At 37.7% G+C, this 10,796-nt stretch overlaps 2 protein-coding genes across 2 annotated transcripts; both read left to right on the top strand.

Moving 5' to 3' along the window:
- LOC109223669 (protein RETICULATA-RELATED 1, chloroplastic-like) lies at positions 1,634-7,307 on the top strand. The gene is made up of 8 exons (XM_019388067.1): positions 1,634-2,275; positions 3,356-3,520; positions 3,625-3,717; positions 3,795-3,910; positions 5,172-5,270; positions 5,479-5,784; positions 5,909-6,073; positions 6,523-7,307. Exons 1-8 carry the CDS (start codon positions 1,889-1,891, stop codon positions 6,809-6,811), a joined length of 1,620 nt encoding a protein of 539 aa, XP_019243612.1. The 5' UTR covers positions 1,634-1,888; the 3' UTR covers positions 6,812-7,307.
- Positions 8,631-9,775, top strand: LOC109223660 (putative elongation of fatty acids protein DDB_G0272012). The gene has a single exon (XM_019388055.1). The coding sequence runs from the start codon at positions 8,796-8,798 to the stop codon at positions 9,624-9,626; it is 831 nt and encodes a 276-aa protein (XP_019243600.1). The 5' UTR covers positions 8,631-8,795; the 3' UTR covers positions 9,627-9,775.

Here is a 10,796-nt window from a genome sequence, read left to right as displayed (position 1 = left end):
TATATTCTTACTGTAAATGTTCATATTAGAATAAGTCCTATAAGGACAAAGTCTATGGTATGCTTAAATCATATAGACAAATCGGCTTCAAACAAAATTCTTCATAAAGAAGATGAGCAAATGATCAAAATGATCATAAAAAGGAGGCAAGTGATCTAGAAGATCACATGACATAATACTTCATAAAATCTCAGGAGAGGTTCAGGTACCTGAAATATGAATGAAGAGATTTTTGTGTTATGGCTTTATGAAAGAAAGGAGGTCGAAACTGATATAACATGTTTGTCGATGACATCTATGATAGCACTAAGTATAGATGAGGATCTTATGTCTGTCGAATACAGCCACAAAAATATTGGTCAAATGAAAAAGACACAATTCGAATAGAATTGGTTTCATATGAAAGACATGTAGTTTTGAACATGTAGTTCAAATATTTGAAAGTATAAAGTCAACAGAGTGTGCAATCACTTTTATCTATCTTATATGTCCAGCATGACATGGAAACTTGATATGCATCTGAACTCTATTTATATGGCTTATATGACTTAACTTATATGACAATCCCTGAAGGATTCGAAATCGCTTAAAGCATATACAATTCTTGGTTCTGAAGTACCATATCATAAGTGCAATTTATGCACATATGTATATTGCTATAACTATAAGCATAATAATGTGATAGAGAAATTTTTTACCTCTATGGAGATATTGAAAAAGTCATTCCACGACATTATATGAAGACATTACATATTTATCAAGGTGAAACATATTCATACAAGTTGATATGACTGATTTGTTTATCGAATCTCTACCAACGATCCTTTGAAGATGGTGCACAAGATTGGAATGCAAAGACTCAAATATATGAATTGATGTTCTCATCAGGGGGAGTTAATATGCGTGGTACTCTTTTTTTTCTTACAAGGTTTTGTCCCACTGGGTTTTCCTTGCAAGGTTTTTAACGAGGCAAACAAAAGACGTATTGTTAGATATGTGTACTCTTTTTCCTTTACTAGAATTTTTTCCCACAGGGTTTTATTTTAGTTAAGGTTTTAACAAGGCACATTATCTGTTGAATAGACATTTAAGGGGGAGTGTTATAAATAGAATTGTATTTAAGGTGAATGTCTATATTTTATAGAGATTTTAGGTTTTGTTACTTGGTGGCTAAGTCGTTTTTGCCCTATAAACAGATGGGTTCTATTCCATTGTAATTCATCCCAAATCAATAAGAATTCTCTCCCTACTTTTCTGTGCAATATTCTTCTTCTTTTATTATTTTATAACACATATCAATTAATTTTTTTTTTTTTGAGCTTACCGCTTGCCAATTTTGCTTTTCTCTAATTTTTAATTTTTTACGGTAGACAATAATTTTGTAACATTTCACAAATAGCATCTATATCAAAATTCAAGAGAAGATGGAACCACTGCTCATCATACGTGAATCAATTTAATATGAATCGTGTTAAATTAGGACTTATTTATTATTTTTAGTACTTTTATTGAATAAAGAAAATCCTGGCCATCCCCTCTCCTTAGCCTACCTCCCCTTAGCCCACCAACCACAAAAAAAGAAAAAAAGAAAGAAAAAAAAAGGCAAGTAACTTTAAATAAGTTGATTTAGCATTTGGAGTTTGGGGTTTAAGAGGAAAAAGCAAAGGGTGAAGGCGGAGGAGTTAATCATACGCAGTGGATTGGGTTTGTCGCGTAGTCGGCTAATTTTCTCCCCTTCATCTTCAAACCTCACCCTTTCCTTTCTCTTTCCCTCAACCTCTGTACTCTGCTCTGCTCTCTCAGAGAGTTCCATTCCTCTATGAAGAAAATCTTTACTTAAATTTTCTTCCTATCCAAACAAGAAAAAGTTTGAAAAAAAGAGAAGAAAATGTCTCATTCAGTATTCCAAACAGCACAAATCATGCCTATCAATACCCAAATCATCCCTTCTTCTAAACCCAACTTATCTTCAAAACCCTTATTGCCCCCTTCACTCTGCCGCCCTTCTCTTTTCGCTGGAAAAGTTCGTAAAACCAACGGTGTTATCATCAAGGCTACGGCGTCTCCGGCGGTCGATGGCGACCCTATTGCCGCCTTGGAACGCTGCTTTCAAGCTTCACCTTCTATCGATTCTCCGGCGTCTTCGTCGTCGTCTTCTTCGGCTATGTACGCTCCGGTAATGAAGGGAGGAAAATACGGTGCGTTTGGTGCGACTACGTTGGAAAAATCGAAGCTTGATTTGACCCAGCAGAAGCAGACCAGGTCTAGCCCTGAGGTTTGTTGCGTTTTCCCCCTTAATTTCCGGGTTTTTCCCCCAAATTTGTAGCTCCAGCTCATTCCTAAAATTGGAGGTAGAAATAATATAGTCATAGTTGAAAAAGCTCTGCCTAAAATAAGATTTTTAACGTTAGAGTCAGTGAGGTTCTTTTTAAGCTGAAGTTAATGTCAAAAACTTAAATGCCTGGAATTTAGCAAGTTCTAGCGTTTTGGACATTTCCAACTAGCTTGGATTTTGAGGCTGTGTTGATTGATTGATCGATCAATTGATTGATATAGCTTTGTCCTAGGTTCGTCATTTATCATTTTATATTATTCTCATAACAAGAGAAGGCTCTTTCTATCATTTAGGCATGTTTACCAAAATTAAGTTGATATTCAAGATTTGACTGGCTGACACTCAGCCATAAAAATAGAGGGGGAAATTTTCTTGTATTACCACTGTTATCTTCATACTTAAGTCGTAATTTAGTATATTGCTAACAAAGGTTGAAGGAGGTGTAGAGACACTGCTATGTGTATAGAAAGAATAGCTGTATAGATGTTTCTGTTCTCCCCACGTGTTATGCTGGAGACTGGGTGTGAAGAGTTTTTCTGTGTGCGATTTCAATTGCTATTCGCAATTGATTGACAAAGGTCTGGCCAGCTCTGACAAATAGCAAAAATAAAATGCAAAGTTTGTTAAAATTAACTCTGCCTAAAATGGCAATGCGTCCAAGAATAAATAATTCTGAAGTTGCTTACTAGATTCGAGATGTGTCGTATGCCTTTACCAAAGGCATCTTGTTGCTATTTGTTTTTCTGTTTTAAGCATCTTTTCTTTTCAATGAAATGGAAAAGTGAAAAAAAAAAGATGAGAGAAGATATAGCGTTCTTCTTGAATGTACTTCTTAGTTGGGTGTAGATGGTGTGGAGTGTCGCTTCTGCTGCTATATAACATATAGCATTCTAATCCAACTATGTTGAGAACGATGCGGTCTCTCTCTCATGATCTTAAGCTTCATTGTTAACCTTGTGCTAGTACTATTTAATAAACACTTGATTGAGCAAATTTGCTAATAACTTGGCCACATCACAGCTTTCAACTGGCGGAGGAGGTGGAAATATGGGAAAGAATCTAAATCATGGTGGTGGTGATGGAGGTGACGATGGTGGTGATGATGATGATTACTTCGATGATTTTGATGATGGTGATGAGGGAGATGACGGTGGACTCTTTAGGAGGCGAATGATACTGCAGGAGGTAAGAGGCCTCTGCAAGTGAACTGTTTCTACTTAATTCTGGGTTTATTCTACAGGGTTTATTGTACAGTATCATGTCACTCATAATTTTTCCATGTTGCCCAGTTGTTTGATCGTAAATTTGTTGATGCCGTGCTGAACGAGTGGCAGAAGACAATGATGGATTTACCAGCTGGACTCCGGCAAGCCTATGAAATGGTAAATTACTCTACTGAGTAGTTTTATTTGGTTGCGTTATTTCTATATCTAACTTTAGTTTCTGCTTGTTCATGCAGGGATTAGTCAGCTCTGCCCAAATGGTGAAATTTCTTGCTATGAATGCTAGGCCCACCATGGAGAGATCTATTTCTCGGTTACTCCCTCCAGGATTATCCAGGGCATTCATTGGCAGGTAATATATCATTATTACAGTACTCAAAACACCCCAGGGCAATTATTTGGACAAAAGCCTGTCTGCTAGATAATAGTATGTAATGGCATGTCAGAAATATCATTGCTGATCAGAGTAGTTATTTTGTCTGTTTAAATGAAGATCATGTCAAATATCTTGCATCTTCAAGTACTTTTCTTAAGTGGGGATCTTAGATTCTTAGTAGCTCAGTTGGTTAGTTATCCGAACTTCCACCTTGTTGGTAAGGGTTCGATTCCCCACTTTGTAATCCCCTCCCCTATTTCCCCTTCCCCTATCCCTACCCCCTATGTATAATAATAACTTTTTAAAAGTACGTTTCTTACTTTCAAAGCCTTGTGGTGTTGTTAGCTTCACAAGCATTTTCATGAAGGTCAATTCCTTTCTCTAACTGGCCGCTAAATGAACGAGATATAAAGACTCTCTGAATGTACTTAGAAGAATTAATGAAATGAATCAAATGGAGGGGTGAAAAAGATATCAACCAAATACCATTTCCTGGGCACTCAGCTGCCAGGGTTTGCCAGGCTTGTTCGAGATCGTGAAAGATCTTTGAATGAAGCAGAGCTTTTTTTATGTCCGAGAAATCCGTCTGTGGCCGGCCTTTAGGACCACCCGCAGCCTACGAAACTTGGGCATAATGGGCCCGCCTCGCTACACCGCTCCACTTAAATATCAGGTTTAGTTCGCATGGCGCAGAACTCGAACCTGTGACCTAAATCACAAGTTCCTCACCCTTTTCCACGCATTCAATGAAAGAGCTGCTACTGCAGTAGTGAACCAAAGAAGGCAAAGTGCCAAAAGGAACTTTCTTTCTTCATAATTCTGCCAGCCAAAATGTGCTTTTGTTATGGGATTTCTATTATGACATGTGATGAGCTGGCAGGATTGTGTTTGATCTGCTGATGAAGGAGCAGCAGTCTTGTTTTTTCGTCCAAAAACTTGAAAGGAAATTGATAGCACCAATTTTCGACGAAGGTCAAATCAAACCAGCAAAACCTATAAGATATAAAACTCTGCAGGATGGGAGTTGCTCTGGCTATGTCAGTCCAAACTTTAATGCTTTGTAAATCCATGGAGCAGTTTGACACCTTAGGCTATGTCATCTAAGCTTTTCAGATTTTAAATGTTGTCTAATATTTTGCTGTCTAAACCATGTCTGGAGTACTCAAGCTTTTACCACATATTGAAGCCGGCATTTCCAGTTTCCTTATTTTTTTTCTGGATCGTCTTTCTGTGACAGGAAGATCGCAGATCCGGCATTTGTATACAAGCTGCTTCTGGAGCAGGCAACTACAATTGGTTGCTCAGTGTGGTGGGAGATCAAAAACCGTAAGGAAAGGTACTTTTTTTTTCCCTTCTTTTTTTCTTTTCTTTTAATGTTCTATTGGTTAATTTTTTTTATTTGGGGGTGGGGGGTGGGGATTGACGGCTTTCTTCAAGCCACCCCACCTTGGGCAACCTTGTCTTGTTCAGAAATGTTAATGGCTAATAAAACTCACTGCAAGAGGATTGACTTAGTGCACATGTTTTGTTTTACTCTGATCTAGGATTAAACAGGAGTGGGATCTTGCACTTCTTAACGTTCTAACTGTAACGGCTTGCAATGCTGCTGTTGTTTGGACGCTTGCTCCTTGTCATTCCTATGGGAATACATTCCGCTTCGATTTGCAGAACACATTACAGAAGCTTCCGAACAATATCTTTGAAAAGAGTTATCCTTTAAGAGAATTTGACTTGCAGAAGAGAATTCATTCTTTTTTCTATAAGGCTGCAGAGTTGTGTATGGTTGGACTCAGTGCAGGAGCCGTGCAAGGGGGTCTATCAAATCTTCTTGCCAGTAAAAAGGAGGGAAGGTAAGCATTTTTGGCATATGGGCCATTTAATTTCTCCATTTAAGTTTTCAGTTGGATCTTAATTTTCATTTAAGGGAAATGTAAAGTCTGTCATTGCTGATGGCTTCTTTCTACCATTCACCAGGTTATCAGTGAGTATCCCATCTGTGAGCAGTAATGCACTTGGTTATGGGGCCTTCCTTGGTGTTTATGCAAACCTGCGTTACCAGCTGTTGAATGGATTTGACAGAGCTGTAATTAGTTACTTTGATGTTATTGGGGTGGCTCTCTTCTTCAGCACTGCCATGAGGTATTTAGCTGGACAAATAGATGATAGCATTTGCATTTTGCAAACCGCAGTTTTATCAAAGTCAATTTCATGTGTTGGTAGTTTACTCAGAAAATTAGTTTTTTTCCCCTTATCTATTGCCTTCCTTTTCTAATATTGATACAAAAGATGATTACCCCTATGAGTAAAAAGTTGGTTGTGGTCCTTTTCGGTTATAACTTGCACTTCTGTCAGGTCTATAGTATTTTTTGAGTTCTTATGCAGTACTTAATGACTGCAGTTTTAAGAACAATTTCTGTCTCTGTAAAAGGAAGATTACCATCTGTATCCCAAGACTAGATGAAATTATATGCAATATCTTGGATTAGAGTTCAGGATATATTTGTGCATATCGTTGATCTTGTAATAGTATTGGTGTTTATTTGATTTGATCTTTTCCAGCACTATAATTTTTTTTAATTGTTACGCAGAGCCTTGAATGTTCAAGTAGGAGAGACATCAAGACTAGCTTGGCTTGGTGTGGAGGTGGATCCATTGGCTCATTCAGATGATGTATTGAAGGCGTACAGTCGGCCTACTGAAGGTCTCGAGCAGTCATCGTCAAAGTGGTTCATATCCAAGAATGCGATTGTTTCCGGGCTTGGGCTTCTTGGTATCAAACAGGGTCAGAGTAACTCAACGACCGAGGGTGAAACACCAGCAGCTCCCAAGGCTCGGAGAAAAAGAGTAGTCAAGAAAAAGGTAGCAAGTCGAGCCTAGTTGGTTGATATAGTAGGCCATCAGCTGCTCACTTTTTGCAAACCTGAGTCTTGGATGAGGATTTTTGCTCTAAAGAAGCTGAGATGCAAGTTCAGTTATGACCATTACAGCTGGAAGTGATTCAACTGTTCCAGGATGCTGGGAAAGCTGCATCTCAGTTGTTTCCTCATTACTTTCTAGATTTTTATAACAAGATTTAAGATTGAAGTTTACAAATCTTTTCAATGGCTAGGTTGTAGGTATATTGCTGATCAATCATTTTTTTCAGATGCTTATAGTTTCATGGCTACACCTTATCTACTTTCTTTTTCTCGCTGGTAGTGTCATGCACTAGAGCTCTATTATGAGTACGTTTACTTGTTAGGCAGAGATCGAGAAAACTTAGGCCTTTTTCATTTCTTTTTTGTTATTTTTTTCCTATTCGAATCCAACAAAGATGTACAAACTTCCACAGAAGGAGTGACAGCTTTAAAGCTTTTAATCTTTTCTGTCGTAATTATTCTGTTCTGTTTGATATTTCTATTAACGTGAGCCTACTTGTTCCATCACTTTTAAGCTAGCGTTTGACCATAGATCCTAATTTATTTTGAAAAATCTGATTTGAGTGAAGTTTGGTTTGAAGTTGAAAATGTATTTGGACATACGTTTTCAAAACATATCTCTCAACATTATTTTGGAAAAACATGTACTCCCTCTGTTCCAGTTTACGTGAACCTATTTCCTTTTTGGTCCGTTCTAAAAAGAATGACCCCTTTTTAAATTTGGTAACAATTTAGCTTAAACTTACAATTGTACCCTTAATGAGAAGCTTTTATAACCACACAAATACCCTGGGCCCCCTTTTTGATTTGTTTAGGACCACAAATTTTAAAAGTCTTCATTTTTTCTTAAACTCCGTGCCCAGTCAAACAGGTTTACATAAATTGGAACGGATGGAGTATATAATTCCCAAGTTTGGGATTTTGGCCAAAATCAGCTCAATAGCTGATTAGCTGATTTTGGGGTTTGGGATTTGGCCAAAATGTGGGCAAAATTTATGACCAAACATGAGTTTTGAAAATAAATCACAAATTTATTTTGGCAAAACTCATGGCCAAACGGGGCCTAAGTGTAATATTTAATACTACAGTGCTGGTGAAACATCAAATTTTAGTTAGTTTGAATATATCCAAAATATTAAGATGCGTGGTAATTATGAAGGCCGAGTACAATGCATAATTGGCTTGCAAAAAGTTTACCATTCTTCCCAACACGATCCCTTTTGCCTAAAGCAGATGAGAAAATAGAAAAACAGGGATGAGTAAAAGTGAAACGAACTAAACTAATATATTGAAGTTTGAAAAAAAAAAACTAATATATTGAAGAAATACACTAACGAAGTAATTATTTATATGTTGTTCATTGCTTTGATGTAAACATGTACTTCATCTATCTCATTTTATGTGAAATTTTTTCCTTTTTAGTTTGTTCAAAAAAAAAAATTATTAATATCTTTTTCTATATTTAAGTATTTCTTTATATTTAAATATTATTTTACTTTAAATTTATTTTATCCTTAAAAAATAATTTATCACTCTATATAATTTATATGAGATCATAACTGTTAAAAATATTCTTTAGAAAACTTGATCTTCACCGAAAAACTGCCGCATAAATGGGACGGAGGTAGTAATAAGTTTTTCCCTAGTAAAAAAGTGAGTTGTTGGGTGTGGTTCAATTTTTTTAAAATTTTGGGTACCATAATTGGCGAAAAAGGAAAAAGAAAATGAAGCGATGTGCCCATGTCCGTTTGTTTGAAGGGATGACGTGTCGCTTAAGATGCCTCACAATCCCTATCGAAAAGACAACAAGTCATATTCCAAGTTGACTTGCCGGATATGGGAATCACCTCTGTAGTATTATCTCGTTATCATCTCAGCTTCGAAATAGATAAGATAACCTCAGAGCTCCGTCACCTCCATTATCGCCGGCGTTCGGCGGCGAAATGGAAGCTCTCTACTCCACTATTCACTATTGGCTAGTTACTCATCCAATTATCACCAACTTCCAATGGAAAGAAGGTTCCACATTCGGTGCATCACCACTTTTCCTCACACTCACAGTCCTCACTTACCTCACTCTTACTTTCTCTTTCCACAATTTCCCTCTTCTCCCTCCACTCTCCCCCGCCGCCCTCCGCCTCATCTCCGCCGTCCACAACCTTATCCTCTGCCTTCTCTCCCTTATCATGGCCGTCGGCTGCTCCCTCTCAGCCTTCCACCAAATGCCGAAAATTGACTGGACTTGGGTCATATGCTTCCCAGCCAATCACACTCCTCCACGTGGACCTGTCTTTTTCTGGGCTTACATTTTTTACTTCTCCAAGATTCTTGAGTTTTTGGACACCCTTTTGATCATTCTAAGTGGGTCTCGAATTAGACGGCTGTCGTTCCTCCACGTGTACCATCATGCGGTGGTGGTTGTCATGTGTTATTTGTGGCTTTCTTCTTCTCAGACTCTGTTTCCTGTGGCGCTTGTTACTAATGCTTCTGTTCATGTGCTAATGTACGCTTATTATTTTCTGTGTACCTTAGGAGTACGGCCATGGTGGAAGAGATTGGTCACTGACTTTCAAATTATCCAGTTTGTGTTCAGCTTCTTGATTTCGGGTTTGATGTTGTACTATCACTTTACCGGGTCGGGTTGCTCCGGGATCCGAGGATGGTGCTTCAATGCAGTTTTCAATGCTTCCCTTTTGGCACTCTTCCTTGATTTTCATTCCAAGAATTATGCCAAGAAAAGGAAAGATTATTTAGACAAGAATAAGCTGTCGTGATGATTGCATGGGAAATAACTTTCATCTTAATTAATCTTGACATGAGCTTGACTTTTGCTCTGCTTTATTTTGTGGTAGGCTATTGCTCATTTCAGAATAGTTGAATTTGCTTATGAAATGAATGAGAATTAAATCGGCAAATTAGCTCTGCTTGTTGTCTATTTAAATAAAGATTGAACCGGAAACTGACTGAGCAAAATCCTATCTCTTTTACCTGTTTGTCCATGATTTTTCTGAACTTTTTTTCCGGATTTTTCTAAAACGTGTTTGTCGATGAAAATTTGTGACTAACCACGGAAACGCAAGTATATATATTGTATGGGTCAAAATCTGATCAAAGGAATTCTACTTAAGGAAGAGCGATCAAGAAGCAATCAAGCCGAAGTCGTGTATAGGAAGCGATATGCCGGCAAGTGATTTAGCTACGGTCAGGGTCGAGCACTCAATTCGGTCCGAACGGCCAGTCCAACACTTAGATATTTTAGAGGAATATTCTACAAGATATTTCAAGAATTTAGGTTTTCCGGTTAAGGACCGCTGGGTAAGGAAAGTGTTTGGTATAAATATCACGAGAAAATGTGACATAGGGGGGGGGCACACATACAACAACATACCCCCCCCCCCCCAAACACATACAACAACATATACATTCCTAAAAAGATTAGGATGCTCCCTAACCTCAGGCTCCTTACCGAGAAAGGAGATAAGAGCTTAGAATCTCGGTATGCATATGTAATTCAATTTTATCAAATGTACGGATGACGGTCTTGTTTAAGCATGGTGATTCTTTTCTTTTATGTATTCTTCATTATCATTTGATATTATTGGAGCAATTATCTAGTTCTTACATTGTGAGATTCAATCGCTGTTGTAATCAAATTTATGTTCAGTTATGCTTGTTCATTCCTATCATCTATCTCAGATCTAGAATAAATTATCTTTGGCTAGGATCTGCCCCAAATCTTTTTATTTAATTAGTTTAACAAAAAGGCCTAATGCTTTTTAGTCAAACAATTTGGCGCCGTATCTGGGGAGTTTTCTAGCCAAAATTTTAGTTTTCTCTAGATCTAAAGTCAGTCAGGGTTCCACTTCCCGGCTGTCGTAGCCTCGCCCTTTCATTACAAACACCAACTTGAGAATTTTGTAGGCAAGCTTTTGAAATAACCGAAC

Source organism: Nicotiana attenuata, chromosome 1 (assembly GCF_001879085.1).
Source record: "Nicotiana attenuata strain UT chromosome 1, NIATTr2, whole genome shotgun sequence".
NCBI lineage: Eukaryota > Viridiplantae > Streptophyta > Magnoliopsida > Solanales > Solanaceae > Nicotiana > Nicotiana attenuata.
This window is presented reverse-complemented; position numbering and strand designations above follow the sequence as displayed.

Coding starts and splice junctions, on each gene's coding strand:
- LOC109223669 (XM_019388067.1), top strand. CDS start 1,889: ATGTCTCATTCAGTATTCCAAACAGCACAAATCATGCCTATCAATACC. Junction 2,276..3,355: donor AGACCAGGTCTAGCCCTGAG/GTTTGTTGCGTT, acceptor GCCACATCACAG/CTTTCAACTGGCGGAGGAGG. Junction 5,785..5,908: donor GCCAGTAAAAAGGAGGGAAG/GTAAGCATTTTT, acceptor ACCATTCACCAG/GTTATCAGTGAGTATCCCAT.
- LOC109223660 (XM_019388055.1), top strand. CDS start 8,796: ATGGAAGCTCTCTACTCCACTATTCACTATTGGCTAGTTACTCATCCA.